Source organism: Panthera tigris, chromosome D1 (genome assembly GCF_018350195.1).
Source record: "Panthera tigris isolate Pti1 chromosome D1, P.tigris_Pti1_mat1.1, whole genome shotgun sequence".
Lineage (NCBI taxonomy): Eukaryota > Metazoa > Chordata > Mammalia > Carnivora > Felidae > Panthera > Panthera tigris.
In genome coordinates this window covers 59,962,124-59,980,697 of record NC_056669.1, presented here as the reverse complement: position 1 = coordinate 59,980,697, position 18,574 = coordinate 59,962,124, and the positions used below count along the sequence as shown (strand labels likewise).

Here is an 18,574-nt window from a genome sequence, read left to right as displayed (position 1 = left end):
TTATGAACCCAGTTTGGAGAGGTCAAAGAGGCAGTGTGTCAGCAAGCTCCATATTCGCTTCCGCATTTGTTTGGTCCTCAGGCCATAAATGATGGGGTTAAAGGTAGGTGGGATGATCAAATACAAATCAGCTAACAGTACTTGGGTGTACAGAGGCACTGTATCCTTCCCTAGCCAGGCCACATAGATGGATGCCATCCCAGGTAGGTAGTACAGAGCCATAACCCCCATGTGGGAGCCACATGTGCTTAATGCTTTCAATTGAGCATTCTTTGAAGAGAGACCACATACTGCCTGGAGAATCAGGTTATAGGAGGCAGAAATGAAGGCCACGTCAGAGCCTACAATAATGGAGGAGCCAATCACACTGTAGAGACTACTGGGCATGGGGTCAGCACATGCCAACTTGGCCACGGCTATGTGCTCACAGTAGGAATGGAGAACCACATTGGAGCCACAGAAAGGCAGATGACTTACCATCCAACTCAGTGGAGTCATGAATATGACAGCCCTGATGGTGATGGCCACACTCATTACCAGCATCAGTTGAGGTGTGAGAATCCTCTTGTAGTGCAGGGGCTTACAGATGGCTATATAGCGGTCAAAAGCCATGGCCAGCAATAGCCCTGTCTCCACAGATGTGGCTACATGTACAAAATACATCTGAGTGAAACAACCATTAAAGCTGATGGAGCCATCTCCTGAAGAGAAGATACTCACCATCTTTGGTACCACAGAGGAGGCCATAACAATATCCACAGCAGCCAGTACATACAGGAAGCAATACATGGGCTCTTGTAGAGTGAAATCCATCCAGATTACGGTCATGATGAGGGTGTTTCCTAACAGGGAAATGGTATACATGGCACCCAGTGAAATAGCCAGCCAAAGATGGGAAGATGGCAAACCTGGGATACCCACAAGGAAGAAGGTGGCAGGAGTTTCCACTGTGTGGTTATAGGGTATCCCCAGCATCACAGATGAGACTGCTTTCCTGTTAATACATAAAATGATGTAAGAAATGGATGCAATCCTATAAGACTTGCTCCCAGCTGTATAGTGCTAGGAGCAACTAGTGGTATTTTCAGCTGGACTTTTCAGCTGAACTGACTGGCTGGACTGGCATTTTCAGTGGGATTTTCAGTGGACTACTGGATCAGAAAACTGACGTCTGACCAGTTTATCCTGCTCCACCTTCCATCTCCCTCAGTATTCTTTGCCTTGCTAATTTCTGTTTATTCAAATATCAGCCCATGGCCCCTTCTCCATCTCACACAGAGGCTAAATTAGGTACCTTTTTCTGAACTTTCCTGGAATCTCCCATGTTGACCTCTGAGGGATCTAAACCATTCTCATACTCTACCTGTGATGTCATTGTATTGAATCAACTGTGTCTTGTTGATGGCCTTATACCAAGTGTGTGGCCCATTGCCATGGTGCCACAAGCATATTAAAAAAGATAACATGTACTCATAGCAAACAGTTTCCAAAGAATGAGGGAGAAAATGGAGGAAAGAGTTTGTCTTCTATCTTTGTATGTTCAGTTCATGATACTTAATAATTATTGAATGAAACAATGAACTTCTTAAGACTCAACATGTCATATTTTATATCTTCAGTATAGTGCTTTGACAGTAGATGAATGAAGCATCCTTCTTGTTGAACAAATAGATTGATGAGTTCAGGAAAAGAAGGTCATCAGAGAGTAACATTACCACTTTCCATAGAAGATGATAAACTGTCTGGAAATATTTGTGATCCCTACCTTCCCTAATTTTCAGCATGCATTTTCTGTTGAGCTGGTTTCAATTAGTAGATTAAGTAGCTGCAGACAAAACTTAAGGGCTCCTTCATAGATGACCCCCAATAGGTTTTTGTAATTCTCCAATTCATATAACTCCCTCTTCATGTTAAACCACCAAGACATTCCAAATAACAAGCTTTATCCTTTAGAAAGGAAAACACTTCCTAATGTACATAGTATGTACCAGTACTAACTTGAAAAATCTAGTATTCATAATCTGAGTGTATTTGTCCATTTGTAAAATAGAAAAAACATCTATTCCATATAAGACAGTTAATACAGTTAAAATGAGATTAAATATTTTGTCCAAGATCATACAGCAAGCAGGTGGTAAATTTGAAAATCAAGTCCATGTCATTCCAGCTCCTGTTAACACCTGTGACTCCCAGGTGTGTGTGTCATATTAGGGGCCAGGTATTATACATATACTTGATATAATGGTATTAGATATAGATATAGATATAGATATAGATATAGATATAGATATAGATGATATATCTATCTATAGATATATCAGGGACCTCCCTCAGCCAGTTTTTGTCAGAGTTACTACTTTGCACATCCATGAGCTTATCTATTTCTGCTTATTGTTCTATTTAACAACTCAGTCTACCACACTCTAGTGTTACCATATCAATTAATGTGTAGGAATCTGGTTAGGTAAAACTTAGTATAGAGAGTCACCCTCAGTATAAGGAGCCATCATTAACCACCATTCCATTCCTGTATAATGTCCTTTAGTTACTTTCCCCTTCATATAGATGGTTTCCATGATTTCAGTTCATGTTTGGGCATGTGTACATTCCTCCAACCATTTAAGAACACTCCTTACAAGGGTCTCTTATTCCTCTGTTGGTATCACTCAGTCTTGAGAGACACCTGTTGAGCTTTTTCAAGGAATCCCTAGTTTCTCTTTCCTTAGAATACAGCATATAAATCCTGCATGCTTCTTTGTACTCCACTCAGAATGTGCTGTTCGTCCTACAACATCAAGAGACAAGATCGCAAAGTGACTAAAAGGCATTGGTACGAGGTACATACTACCTAGACTGAAAATTCTACTCTTGCACCTGATAGCTGTTTTGCCTTGGTTAAGTATTTAAAATTTCCAAGGAAAGAGGGTAATAATCCTTAATTCATAGAGATCTTTTGGGATTTAAATGAGAAGCTGTGCAAAAGTGCTTAGCACAATTCATGGTACATAGTTGCTCAGTAAAACACTGGTAATAAAAAAAAATTAGACTTTTCCCTGGTTTATTCTTTTAGTTCTAGATTGCTCAGAATAGCATGGTCAAAAGGATAAGTGGGACTTAGAGACCAAGTTAAAAAAAAAAATGTCTTATAATGGAACAGATTGAATAAAATAGCTCTGTTTCATGGTCAGAGTAAAATAACTTTGCTGTGTATAGCCAGTGGGTGAGACATCTTCAGTGATAGCAATGAGAAGACAATGGAAATCTTTTTGAAGTAAAATGGTTGTAAAGGGTGGAAAAAATATTCAGCACATCCTTAAGACTGTCATGTGTTTTCTGGATGCTACAGATCCCCAATGTTTATAGCAGCACTTTCAACAATAGCCAAATTATGGAAAGAGCCTAAATGTCCATCAACTGATGAATGGATAAAGAAATTGTGGTTTATATACACAATGGAGTACTACGTGGTAATGAGAAAGAATGAAATATGGCCCTTTGTAGCAACGTGGATGGAACTGTAGAGTGTTATGCTAAGGGAAATAAGTCAGGCAGAGAAAGACAGCTACCATATGTTTTCACTCTTATGTGGATCCTGAGAAACTTAACAGAAGGCCATGGGGGAGGGGAGGGGAAAAAAAGAGAGGGAGGGAGGCAAACCATAAGAGATTCTTAAAGACTGAGAATAAACTGAGGGTTGATGGGGGGTGGGAGGGAGGGGAAAGTGTGTGATGGGCATTGAGGAGGGCACCTGTTGGGAGGAGCACTGGGTTTTGTATGCAAACCAATTTGACAATAAATTTCATATTTAAAAAAAAAAAAAAGAATAAAGTGAAAAAAGAAACCAAAAAAAACAAACAAACAAACAAATTCAAAGTTGACCATTATTGCTTAAAGAGCTGAAGAAGAGCCTGAGGAAACAGAATGCCTCCACCCACCACCTGTCTCACCTCTGATCCAGGATCTTGCTCCTCTCCTGGCTCACTGCCCTGTATAAATCCACCTTCCTTCTGAAGGCAATCTCAGCTGGTGTCCAGCCCATCCCTCCTCTCTCTAGCCCTGGCAACTTCTAGCTAGTCATACCTTTCATCCATGAGGTTTTGTTTTCTTTTCCTTCTTAATTAGCACACTTGGAGGTTTATATGTTTTATTAGTCTTTACAAACAACAGGACATTTGGTTTAGTTGGTCATCTTTTTTTCATTTTTATTTCACCTGAAAATTTTCTTGCTAAAATTAACACTGGTCAATGTTAATGACGTGTAGCCAATGACGTGTAGCCAATCCAGTGATTTCTTTTCATTCCTTATTTAACTTAACCTATCCAAAACGTTTAATATGACTGCCTGTTCCCATATTTGTTAACTTTTTAATTGAAGTATAACATACATACTACAATATGCACAGATTCAGGTGTACAGCTTGATAATTTTTTTTTAAGTTAGCATGTGAACATACCCACATAGCCACTCCCCAGAGCAATATACAGATACAATTGCTTCCTAATTGTTGAGGTGCAGTGTTCTTCAGAAAGCTCTGGTCAACCTCTGCTAAGACATTTCCAGCCAGAATCTGCCTCTTCCTTCAATCCTGCAGACATTTGCATAAAGATCTGGAGGACCAATCACTACAGAAAAGCTTAGACAAGTCAACTTCAATAACTACATCAAAGGGTATGTGAGGATTTTTAATTCCTATTTAAAGAGTGGGAAATACATAATTCAGATCAAAGTTGTCTTAACAGTAAAAGCAGCAATGCATAACTCATTTGAATGGAGCCTTTGTGTTTATGATAACCCTATGCTTCCCCTCTACAATGAAATAAACATGCTCCCCATCAGTCCTACTGCTCAGTTTCTTTTCTCATAACCTCCCTTTTGACCCTGAAAACTGTCTCTCCATTATTCCAAAGTTGGACTTACTCCTTTCTTAGCTGTGAAGCAAAGTAACCATGTGTTCCCTGTTCCCTCTTTCTCCCCCCATCCTCTCATCATTTCTAGGAGGTGATCTTCATATCAGTACTACCCACCAGACCTGACCAGCCCTTTATAGTGTGATGGAGGACTTCTCTCCTCCTTTCTAGGGTGACCTTGGCCTTAAGACTCCATTAGCCCAACACCCGGTCCCCAGGTCAATTACCCACATTCCTGTTGCATTCACTATTCAGTGTCCTCTGATGTGTCCACATTTCTTTCACTCCAAATAAGGGGGATTTATTCAGTACTCTTCAGGAGGAGCAGGAAGAACAACACAAAATCAAAGATAAACAACAAAGTCATGGTGAGTAGTGTCACTTTTAAAGACCTCCCATTGGAGTCCTCTTTCCCCTTAAGATTGTACCATCCTGCTTTTTCCCTGGACACCCCAGCTTCCCTTGGCCTCTGCCAAGAGCCAAACACTGCAACTCCTCCAGAGACTGATTTTTCTCTATGTTCTAGCCTCTGGGGCTTTCCAGATTAGGAAAGGAAGGAAGGAAGATGCTTAGTGTACAAAGAGTCTTTGTTTCTTCAAGTGCTCTGAAGATACCTAAGAGAATATAGGGTGAACCCTGAAAAGAAAACAGAAGCCCAAGATTAGATTTTGAAATCCTGCTTTGTGCCAAGTGCCCTGTTAAGAACTTTATGAAGATGATCCCATTCCATTTTCACAGTCCTCTAAAGCAGCTGCTATTATTACATCTACATTTTATAGATGAAGTGCCTAGAAGTTCACAGAGCTTGTAAGCCAGAGAGTCAGGATTCAAATTCAAGCAGTCATAATTCATTTTACTTTGTGGTAGAATTCTTCACACTGATAATATACTTAATCTCTCAAAGTCCACTTCACGTTCCTCAGTTCTGCCTGGAGACTCATGGTGGGTTTCACTGGTTAAATATATCTCATGTCACTGTATTATAGTCTTTTTTGAACAGAGAAAGGAAAGAGTGTAAAAGAGACCAAGGAAGATAAACTTTTCACACTGCAAGAAAGAGCATGGACCTCAGCACAAAAATAGGAGAAGACAAAATATTCTCTAAACAGAGAATAAACCAGAGAAGATAGAGTGCAGGATACTTGAAAGAGAATGAAAATAAATGGGGCTAGAGGGGTGAATGGGCCATGTTTTAAAGGTCATGACTTCTTCCTAAGCATCATCATGGGGCGGGAATGGGAAAGAAGAAAGAAAAAGAAAGAAGCCAAAAAGAGGAGAAAGAAAGAAAGAGAAGCCAATAGGCGCAAGTTATAATTTCTTTTTTATAATGGCAAAAGATACATGGGAATATGAAAAATAAGGAGACAATACTGCATGCTCCCAGCTCCCCAGTTCCTCAGCAGAGACCAAGTTATCAGTGCTATGAATGGTGAGAGGCCTTCCATTGCCTTTGAGGGGAGGAGGGGTGCTTCATGCCTTCCTCAGCCTGACCCAGCACACTACTAATGATGACACGGGGTGGTTTAGGTCCACTTTACTGGGTTTAGCATCTATTAGAAGGTCCACTCTTCAAGCCTGCAAGAGAATTGTCCCCAAAACTGCTGTACTTAAAAGTTTAAACTCAAATCTGTGGGTCCTTGTGGCCTACAGGATAATTCAGAGCACAGGCCAGAATGTAAACCTAGACAGCAATGTGGAATATAGGAAGGAAAGTGGGCAGTGAAATGCAGGAGGCAAAAGGGATACTAATGCAAATAGCCCCAGCATGAGGTGAGGCAGCAATGGGGACAGATGGACTGCTTTCCCCTAGGGTTCACCCTGGCTCCCACTGAGGCATCATTGGCAATAGTGGATCCTCACAAGTAGTGAGGCCTTAGCTCAGCACACCCAGCCCCAAGGCAGAGGAGTTCCAAGAGAGAAGAAGTATTCCCCTCAGGGCAAAGACCCAAGATAACAGAACAATGACATAGAAAAGGTATTTTATGGAGAAGCAAGAGCTTCCAGAATCTTTGGTTCTCCCACTTTCAGAATGTCATAGCCTACAGAACATGGAAAAATACCTCAGATTACATGAAAATAGTTATTTTACAAAGCTGCCATGTGTAGCCTGAAAAGAAAGAAGACCAAGCAGAAGAATTGGTGTGGTAGAAGAATTCTGCATTGCTGTTATTTTAATTAGAATTTTATATCAGTACTTACAAGGAAGTTAGTCTCTAGTTTTCCTTTTTTGCACAATCTTTATCAGGTACAGCCATCAATGTAATACTTACCTTGTAAGGAAAGATATGAATGTTTTCTTTCTCTGTAATTTCTCTCTCTCTCCCCCCCCTCTCTCTCTCCCTCCCTCTCCCCCCCCTCTCTCTCCCTCCCTCTCTCTCCCTCTCTCTCCCTCTCTCTCTCTCTCTCTCTCTCCCTGTTAAGTTTCCTATAAAATCATCTGAATCTAGTGGGTTTTTGTGGGTTTTGGGAATGAGATAGTGCAGGGACTGTACTTGGGTGCCCTCAACTGTAACTGCCAAATCCAGTGTTCCTGGACAGCTGAAACTTTATGTCATAGATCTTCTAGGACAGCTAAAACTATGCCCTTGAGTAGCGTATCTTGCAGGAATGTGGGGGCAGGATGCTCTGGAAAGGAGGGACTGTACTACAAAAGACTGCGACAGACCTGACCAAAACAGTCTGCACCAAGATGGACCTCAGTGCTAGGTCCAAGGACCCAGAAGGGGAGGTCCCACAGAACCAGCCAAGAGAATCCTTGGTCACACAAAGGATAGAAATCAAGCACAAACCAGGAGGAAGTGAGAGCAGACTTTACTGAAGAGAGAGTTAGACACAGAGCACCTGGGAGACTCAAAAAGGAAAAGGAAGAGAGTCTCATCTTTGCTAGGGGTTTGGTGTTTTTGTTGCGGACAGTAGTCTCGTGTACCTGTCCTCTCAGACAGGTACTAACCAGGTCTAACCAGAACAAGGACAAAGGTCCAGGTGTCCTTCATAAGTCACTTATTCCTTGGAACCAGAGGGTCGAGACATCCTGATGTCTGGTGCCGGTGGCCTGGAATATGCATATGATGGCTTTGTCCAGTCATTCTCTCACAGTCATTCCTTAGATGTTACCTATTGTGTTGGAAGGTGTCAAAGAAATCATGAACTCTTTGTCCCTTACAAGGAGGACATACATGACTTGTATGTGTAAAGTAGGGTGCAAATCCTAGCAAGAATAGAAGCAAGAAAAGGAGTAAAAAGCAGATTTTTATGGAGTCCTTTGGTTTCCCTATCTCAGCTAGTTTATTCTTCTGTATTTATTGTATCAAATTGTAGCAGGATGCTTGCACAGAGTCATGACACCGAGGCTTTTCTTCCCAGGAAGCAACTTTATTCCCGCCAGCACTGTTCAGTTGGGTTAATACCCTGAGAACTGAGCCTTGAACATCCGAACATCCCGTGGCATAGTTTTTTTATATACATTTTCTATTTCTTTGTCTCCCATATATGGTAACACACACAAACATGTAGTCTGATTAAGTAGTCTCAGTTTACAAGGTCATGAGGGATATTGTCCCATAGGCGCATAGCCAGGTTACCTTGAAGTTTTTTTGTTTTTGTTTTTGTTTTTCTTTTCTCTCTCTCTCTTTTTTTTTCTCTCCTTAGGGAGGGGACACCACCACAAAATAACCAGGTTTTTATTTATTAGTTATGTTTTTAAGTTATGTACATTTTTTTACTTATTCACTAATATTTATTCTTTTAGCTTTATTTTAGCTTCATTTGTTCTAAGCTTGTAAATTTAGGACTTGTATTATTTTTTGTTTTATTGAAATTAAGGTTTTTTTCTCTGACTTCTGCTTTTATTTTATTACATATATTCCGATGTGAAGTATTTTCAGTATGTACCATTGTTTGAAATTCTACATTTGATTAGTTCTTTTGTACCCAGAATTGTTCCATGAAGAGTTTTAATTTTCCAGGTAGAAGAGTATAAAGTCTCTTATAAATAACTAGCCTTCTTATGCTGTACTCTAAGAAATTTTTATTATTTCTGCTTTATGGAACTTATTGTTTTTTATTATGTAATAAGTGGTCACTTTTTAGGCATATGTCAGGTGTAACTGAGAATGTGTATTCTCTGTTATCAGAGTATACATTATTAGTCATGTTGTTTAGGTTAATACAGCTTTACTAATTTGTTGTCTGCTTGACTTTTCTTGGGCTGAGAATTGCTGTGTCATTGCCTTCTACTATCAACCTGCTTCTATTTATGTGTCTCCTATAGTTTCTGCTGTATAAAGGGGGTTGCTGTGTCATCATTTGGTGTATAGACATTTATAACAGATCTTTATTATGAATTAAGGTCATTAGAATTATAAAGTATCTTTCTTTGTATTGCTTAATGATATCTTAGCCTTAAATATACATGGTCTGATATCAGGAACACAGCTGCTACTTATATGCACGATAAACCTTTTCTATTTCCTTACTTTAACCTATCTGAATCACTTTGTTTTACAGTTGGATATTGCATTCTGAGCTAGTGTGAAAATCCTTTTCTTTACTTGATGAGTTGGACTAATTTATATTTAATGATACTATGATTTATTTTATTCCAACTCTATCATGTTACTTCATGTTGTATTTACTACATTGCTCTGTGTGTTCTATTTTCTTTCCTCTATTTTTGTATTTCTTTTAGCATTAGGGTGGTTTGTGTTATTCTACTTGATATCTTTATATTAATAACTTTTATAATAAACATTCGTTCCCCCTTTCTCTTTAAATACTCTCCATGCCCAGCATGGAGTCCAACACAGGGTTTGAACTTATAACCCTGAGGTCAAGACCTAAGCTGAGATCAATCCAGAGTTGGATGCTTAACCAAATGAGCCACCCAGGTGTCCCTCATTCCCCATTTTTTACTTTAGGCCTTTACTATTTTGCCTGTCAGCTTTAAATGATAATCGTTTTGTCCCTACCTATTACCTAGAGGATAATCAGTGAAGTAAACTTTTACTTTCTCTTTTTTCTCGCTTCACTTCTCATTCTTATTTGCACTCTTCCCATTTTGCCAGAACACATAACATTTGGTTGGCATTCTTCTACCCTTGCTCTACATTTTTAAAGTCTTGGATAACAAATAACCATATTCATCCCCCACCATCGGTTCTTTTGCCAAAGTTTTCCCAGCCATCTTCTGGTTGGATCAAACTTGTTCTATACTAACATTCCCTGAGAAAGGAGTGTGGCTAACATATTCTCTGTCTGTAATGTTTAACATTATTTTTCTATATTATTAATATTGAAAGACAGCTTAGTTGTTTGTAAAATCTTGGTTCACACTTTCTTTCCCTGAGGTTTTAAAAAAAAAATGTTTCCCTAATATTACTGATTTTGTATATTGCTATCCGGAGGTATAATTCAAAACTGATTTTATTTTCCTTATAAGTGACTTGTATTTTTTTCTCCTGAATATCAAAAGCACTTTTTTCTTTATTTTTAATGTTTGATGTACTCACCAAAATTAGTCTCAAAAGTTGACAATTTCAGGAGCGCCTGGGTGGCTCAGTGGGTTGAGCGTCCAACTCTCGATTTCAGGTCATGAACTCATGGTTCGTGAGTTTGAGCCCCACACCAGACTCTACACTGACAATGTGGAGCCTGCTTGGGATTCTCTCTCCCTTTCTCTCTGACTCTCCCCCGCTTCAAAATAAATAAATAAACTTTAAAAAATAGTTATAGGTATAGAGTCCTCTTAAAAATGCATGTTAAGGTCACCTCTAATTTCCATCAGTTTTAAATCTTCTTCAGGAAGATGATATGGTTTTTTTCTGTTTTCCTATGTATCTGTTACTTTCTCTTTGATCCCCTTCATCTCTTTATTTTGTTTACCCACCTAGGTGTTTCCAATTCTATCTTCTCTTGCCCCTAACGAAATTTTAAGTTGAATGCCTTCTCTCTTAAGGAAATTCTAATTTAGTTTGCATTTCTAGGCAAACTATTCGTCTATTTTTTAATTCCCTTCTTGAGTCTGGTCAAATTTTCTTTTATATCTTCCTGATTATTGTCCTTTTCTCTTCCAAGGTTTTAAGTTTCTTATGTGAGGATTTTCTTTTCAGTATCTGCAAATGCATAAGACATATTCATTTGTGTTGTTACTGTTTTCCTCTGCTTCACAATTTCTCCTTTGTTTATTTGTTTTGATGGGAGAAGGTGGAGAATTTTCAAAGGCTGAAATATTTTAATTCCAGTTCTTTCTTTTCTTGTTATAATACCCGAATATAGATGATGTCTGTCATTTTCTTTGCATTTGAAAGCATCTGTTTTCCTGAACCAGCAATAACAAATCTGCATAAGCTTTTTCAGGAAATTTTGATGGCTTGCTACATTTCTTCATTCATGAGTACCCTCTTGATATAATGGAAAACAGTTTTTTAAATTATTAGTATGGATAGCATTTTTATCTGAGGGAGGGAGAGGAAAGCTGTTGGTGTTTTTTTACTTTATTATTCTCTTTAGTTTCTCTAGGACTCTTAATTTCCACTGCTTGCTTCCATTTGGCTTCCATCACTAACCCATGTAGTGGCAAACAGGTATAGCAGAGATTACCCACCTCCCCTTGTAACTGTCTGTGGTTGTGTTTCCTCCCCTGACTGCTGATGTGTTGTACTTACTGTGTAGTGTATGTGTGATGATCTGTGAAGCATGCAAAGTCAGAGCTGTGTGTAAGTGCCCCGACCTAAAGGAGCTGCAATTGTAAGCATTCACAGCTTGTTGTTAGCTTAACCAGTGAGTGAATTGGGCTTTGTGTACAGATGGTTCTCATTTAATTTTTAACATCATGAATATTGTGACCATGTTTTCTCAGAGTAGAGATAATGAAAATGAGAATGATCACATTACCAATAGCAGCATGACTCAGACATTACTAAAAAAGAGGCTATATGACTGGGTTATTTTAATGACAAATGGAGGGATATGTACAACTGAATTAGGGAGGTCCCAAGCAGAACATACCATGCAATTCACAAAGAATACTTTAGAGTTAGGCATGGTGGAGAATGGTATATAGAGGCACTGTCTGAAAAGTCCAGGGTGAAACAGATGAGTACTTCCAAATGAACCAAAAGTGTTTTTCATCCCTCAAGAAGGCACTAATGCTCAGCTGACAATAGTGGCCCCTGAAGTAGCTTGAGCATATCACACAAATGAGTATGATTTATCACAGCATTCCCTTGATTGTTCTATGAATCTGTAAAGTTACATTTCCTGACTCAAAGGTCAAGTAAAAATATCCCATGGACAAACAACAGGGGAAATTTTTATAACAAATGCTTTGGCCCCTTACCCCTGATTCTGTCAGATCTTACCAATGATCGCGCTTTTCACAATATGTCAGGAGACACACTGAATCATTCAACAACCCAAAATAAAATATTCCCCTTAGCTTTTAGGTACTTTGATTTGAAAAAAGAAAAAAAAGGAGTATCATATAGTCTTACTTATCTCTATGAAGATCTTAAACCACAGAAAACATAATACAAAAGATTGTTGATATTTGTCTGAATACAAAGACTAGGATCTCAAATTATCAAATATCTACCTGTCTATCTATCTTTCTATCCATCTGTCTATCTCTGATGCGCATGGAAGGGCTTCCATTTCTAACCATAACCAAGCTCCTCAAGAATTGATTTCCAGACTATTTCACCTACTCCTCTCCACCTGCCAGGTAGTCAGTTGACACAATCTCTCTGTGAGTTTTTGGAAAGTAAAGCCTAACAAACCTGCCATTTAAACAAAAGTATTTATTACCTCTTAACCAGATCATCTAACTTCTTTATATGCATTTCCTCATTTGTAAGTTGGAGATTAGTTGTCATACATTATTTACTATGTTGGTTTAACAAATAAATGAGATATTACTACATGTGAAGTTTACCACATTGCCTGGCACAAGACACTTAATCAATATTTATCATCATGATCATTAGTCAAAACGATACTTGTTACAAGTGGACTAATCTGTGCAGTTGTTGAAGATAAGATTTCAGCTGTACTTAGGAAATGATTAGGATCTATTAAACTCTTACTACTCAAAGTATGATCTTCAGACCAGTAGTGTATCACCTGGGAGCTTGTTAAAAATGCAAAATTTTTTCTTTCACTTCAGACTGATTTAATCAGTCTGCATTTTAACAAGACCTCCCAGGTGATTTGCATGCATATTAACATTTGAGAAGCCTAGTATGGACCACTCCTTTTTGAAAATCACAAGGTGGGAGGTGCCTGGGTGACTCAGTCAGTTAAGCATCCAAATTTGACTCAGGGCCTGATATCATGGTTCCAGAATTTGAGCCCCGCATCAGCTCAGAGTCTGGAGCTCTGCTTCAGATTCTGTGTCTCCCTCTCTCTGTCCACCCTTCCCCCACTCACACTCTGTCTGTCTCTCTCTCTCTCTCAAAAATAAATAAAGTGTAAAAAAAAATTTTTTTTAATCACATCAGGGGTATGGCATTGGGCCCCAGAATGCAGCCAAGAAGGAGAATTTAGAGGCTGATGTTAATTAGAGGCTTAGCTAATAAGGTGACATACGGGTCTGTTCAGTAACTAAAGACTCCAACCTGTTTGGATCAGTTCTCCTTTTTTTTTTTTTTTTTTTTATTCATTTCAATAATTTTTTCAATTATAATTAACATGTAGTTGTTAGGTTAGTTTCAGCTGTACAATATAATGATTAAACAATTCTGTACATTTCTCAGTGTTCATCAAGACAGGTGCAGTCTTGGGGCACAGGGCTCGCTCAGTCAGTAGAGCATGTGATTCTTGATCTTGGGGTTGTGAGTTCAAGCCCCACACTGGGTGTAGAGTTTACTTTAAAAAGAAAAATAAATAAAAATGTACTCCTAATCCCCTTTATCTATTTCACCCATTCGCCCCCACCCACCTCCCCTCTGGCAACTATCAGTTCTCTGTGTTTAAGAGTCATATTTTTTATATGTCACCAGAAACTAATATAATACTGTATATTAATCATACTTGAATAAAAAATTTTTAAAAATGGCTAAAATCAAAAACACAAGAAATAACAAGGGTTGGCAAGGATATATGGAATAAAAGACACCCTCGTGCACTGTTGGTGGGAATGCAAACTGGTGCAGCCACTGTGGAAAACACTATGGAGGTTCCTCAAAATATTAAAAAATAGAATCGCCATATGATCCAGTAATTGCACTACTGGATATTTACCTAAAGAAGATGAAAACACTAATTTGAAAATATATATGAACCCCTATGTTTATTGCACCATTACTTACAATAGCCAAACTATGGAAGCAGCCCAAGTGTCCATCAGTAGATGAATGGATAAAGATGTGGTATCTATACAATGGAATATTACTCTATAGTCTTTTTATAAATGGAAATATGACACTTACCTCGCCTAGGACACACATTGGACAAGAAAGTAGAACATGAAAGGAAGAGATGGTTTAGTCAATAAATGGATGGATTTTAGGCAGTAGTTGGAAATCTCCACTGCCTGCAGGCATTGAAACCTCAGAAGTTAGGTTGGAGGAACTAGGGAATTTTGTCTATGGTTCACTAGGCCAGAGCTTTATCTGGACATGCAGTCTAGGCATTAGGGCAGGTGTTGGGTGCATGTGTGCAGGGGCATTTGTGTGTGCATATGTGTATACAGGCATGTAAGTATTTGATACACAATTCCATCTCAATCACACCCTTTTTGCTTGAGATACTATACATCATGACCCTGCTTTATCTTCCAAGAATTTCATTCTGTGCCATGAGGAACCAGCCACAATACCACCTAATGAAGAGCCTATAAGATGTACGTTGCTTCTTCACAAAAGTGTCTCTTTGTATAGAACATGAAACAGAATTTTCCAAACAGCAGAATAATTCTCCTTAGAGTTGGATCAGTTTAATAAGCCTCTTGAGGTTCAAGTTCAGATAGAGACATCAATTACTGAAGTCTTTGGCTCCTGCTATGAAAATCTATTACTTCCAACTCCCTACATGTACTTCCCTAAGGTTTCCACTGCTATAAAATTAACCAATAAATACAAAAGAAATTTAGCAAGTATTTAATTTTCTTTTCCAAATTTATGTGTTTCTCATATTTTAGTTCTAATAGTTATATCTCATTTATTTTTGTTTTGTATCTGAAAAGTAACAAAGTTGAGGTGAATGTATTTTTGTTATAACATCTGTTTACATTGTATCTCTGGGATTTTTCTTTGCTGTTAATATTAATTATCTTTAAAAATATGTTCACTTTTAGCATACCTATTTATTTCTTTTTTTTTAGTATATTCATTTATTTTGAGAGAGAGAGAGAGAGAGAGAGACAGTGCAAGTGGGGGAGGGACAGAGGGAGAGAGAGAGAGAGAGAGAGAGAGAGAGAGAGAGAGAGAGAAAGGAGGGAGAGAGAATCCTAAGCAGGCTCCGCATTGTCACTGCAGAGCCCCATGCAGGGCTCAAACTCACGAACTATGAGATCATGACCTGAGCTGAGATCAAGAGTCAGACACTTAACCGACTGAGCCACCCAGGTGTCCCTATTTCATGATTTCTTAACCAAGAAGAAATACTATAATAATGGGAGAGTCCATTCTCCAATCAGGAAAAGTTTGAGGGTTTATTTCCTTACCCACCCCAAGTCCCCTCAGAAGACTAATCAGTTATGAACACTCCCTAGTTGTAGACTGCAGAGCACCACATAGATGCCCCTTCAAGGGAAGCATTCATTTACTCAGGAGCTGGGAGTGCTGGCCACTGAGGGTTCCCAGCTGCATTCCTTTCCAGGAATTACCTTCAGCCAAAGGATGCTGCACTATCCTAAATTATCACCTTCCTAATGCAGCGACTGCATCCAATGTCTCCTTGATTCAGGGTACACGGGATTTTCCCCCTTGCCCAATTCAGGAAAAGTGTACAGGGTCATCTTCTCTCCAGAGTTCCTCATGGGATCAGTGAGGACTTGTAATTCACCTTGTCACTCTGCACAATTCACACCTGTTCAAATGTTAGTCCTGAGCGTATTGCATGATACACTATCTGCATGAAAACTCTCAGAGTCCAAGACAGTTGACAGCAGGAACAGCCACAGAAAGCAGACTTGACTGTGACTGCAAGCTGGCAGGCAGAAAATGAGGTCCCACAAGACTGCCCTGTAAGCTGCCCTGGGCACAGTTTGAGTAGGAGAGCTCTTATTGTGTGGAACCACATGCTTCCCTTTTCTTCTTCTTTTGCTATGTTGAAAGGTACTTTTTCTAAGAGTAGGAAAAGTTAATTAAAAGTTAACTAATGTTGGTTTTATGTCTTTATTCTGAGTTGGTTCTAGGTCTGATAATGGATTTTAGGATTTAAGCAGGAAGGTATGGTAGGCAGCCTTTAAAATGGGCCCCAGTGATCCCTACTGCCTGGTATTCATGCTCTTGTGTAATTACTTCCCCTTGAGGGTGGGAAGGACTAGTGACCTATTTCTAACAAATAGAATGTGCCAAAAGCATTGAACTGTCTCTTTCAATATGAGGTCACTGAAAGACTGTGATTTCCATCTTTCTGACCCTCTCACTTTCTCCCTCTCAGACCTCTCTCTTTTGGGAATCAGGACAAACTTCCTTGTTGTGAGAAGCTCTATGGAGATGCCCCTGTGGCAAGAAGGGTCATGTTGCAAGCAGCCAGAATACCTGAGGCTGAGCCACACAAGTGAGCCTAGAAATGGATCATCCCTTAGTTGAGCCTTGAGATGACTAAGGCCTGAATGACACCGTGACTGCAGAGGCATCCAACTCGACCATGCCCAGAGTTCTGACCACAGAGACTGTGACATGATAAGTGTTAGTTTTAAGCTACTAAACCTAATTTTTTCAATGTTTTATTTATTTTTGAGAGAGCACAAGCAGGGGATGAGCAGAGAGAAAGGGACAGAGGATCCGAAGCAGGTTCTGCACTGACAGCATCAAGCCCGATGTGGAGCTTGAACTCACAACCCATGAGATCATGACCTGAGCTGAAGCAGGACACTTAACTGACTGAGCCACCCAGATGCCCCTAAACCAAAATTTTTAAAGCTTTATTGAGCTATAATTGACATTTAAAATTTTGTACATATTTAATGTATACATTTTATTGAGCTTCGACGTGTACAAACACCTGTGATACCATCCTCACCATCAAGATGCTAAACATATCCGTCACCCCCCTGTATTGTTTGTGTGTATGTGTGTGTGAGAACACCTAAAATGAGGACTGTTCTCTTAACATATTTTAAAGTGCAGTATACCTTGTTGTTAGCTATAAGTACTACATTGTACAGCAGGTTTCTAGAACTTTTTCATCACGCATAACTGAAACTTTGTATCCATTCAGCACCAGTTCTCTATTTCTCCTCCCTCCAGCCCTTGGCAACTACCATTCTATGATCTGCTCCTATGAGTTTGCCTATTTTAGATACCTCATATAAGTGGAATCATGCAGTATTTATCCTTCTGTGCCTCTCTTATTTCAGTTAGCATAATGTCCTCTAAGTTGATCCATGTTATCACAAATGGTTGTATTTCCTTTTTAAGGCTGAAATTTTCCATAATATGTATATACCATATTTGCTTCATCCATTCCTCTGTTGACAGACATTTGTGTTGTTTCCATATCTTTACTATGGTGAGTCGTGCTGCAGTGGACATAATGGTGTTGAGATCTCTTGAAGATCCTGATTTTGATTCAGAATAAACCTTACATTTAAATGGGGTGATTTGTTATACAGCCATAAGTAACTAATACAGAGGGTTGACACTTCTTACAGTATATTATTCCCTGACCCAATTAACATGAGCCTTTCCAAATCAGGTGCTTAGAGCCCCAGAATCTAGTGATGAATCGCATGTTTGGAACCATATATAAAGTACATGGCTTCAGGGATAGGGTAACAGTGGATAACTGGGTACCAGATTTCCTCACAAGCTGACTTCAGTGACATCTGTCTCTAAAGATAGTGTCATTAATTCTCAAACAAGCATGAAAACAAAGTTGCCTGGGTAGTAGGACAATTTTTTCAAATCTATGAAAAATTTTAAATATGCATAAACATTGAAATAGTACAATGAATATCTGTAAACCCACCACCTAGATTAAATAATTATTAACCATATTTGTCTTAAATGCACACAAGGATATATGTATGAGTGTGTATATGTGTGTATATATGTGTGTGTATATGTATTTATATATCAACTTATATATGTGTGTATTTCTATATGTATATATATATACAAATTATATATTTATATATAAATACATATATGTGTGTATAAATAAGTTTATATATACACACATATACACACATATATAAGTTTATATATAAATGCATATACACACATATATACATATATATAACCATATCTTACAAATACACCTGATATACATATGATGACACTTTACCTCTAAATACTCCAACATGAATCTCCTAAGCATAAGGACATTCTTCTGTATAACCATAGTACTCACTTCATACTCAAATTTCTCCCAATTGCTCTAGGATTTCTAGTACAGCTGTTTTGTGGTACTGGAGCTGGATATAATGGGACATGGGTAGATATGCATGTTGCAAGGAATACAATGTATATCAGACTTTGTTTACACCATATGGGGTCCT

General features: G+C 38.7%; 1 protein-coding gene across 2 annotated transcripts; it reads right to left on the bottom strand.

Moving 5' to 3' along the window:
- LOC102951295 (olfactory receptor 52I2-like) lies at positions 1-18,550 on the bottom strand. 2 transcript variants are annotated; one of them, XM_042957962.1, is made up of 2 exons: positions 18,427-18,550; positions 1-994 (listed from the first exon to the last, which is right to left on the bottom strand). In XM_042957962.1, the coding sequence occupies exons 1-2, from the start codon at positions 18,429-18,431 to the stop codon at positions 1-3; spliced, it is 999 nt and encodes a 332-aa protein (XP_042813896.1). In that variant the 5' UTR covers positions 18,432-18,550. The 2 variants fall into 2 exon arrangements, 1 of the variants encoding a protein (XP_042813896.1); XR_006208163.1 differs by lacking the exon at positions 1-994 and adding an exon at positions 1,706-2,785.
- Positions 18,551-18,574: the final 24 nt, after the last annotated feature.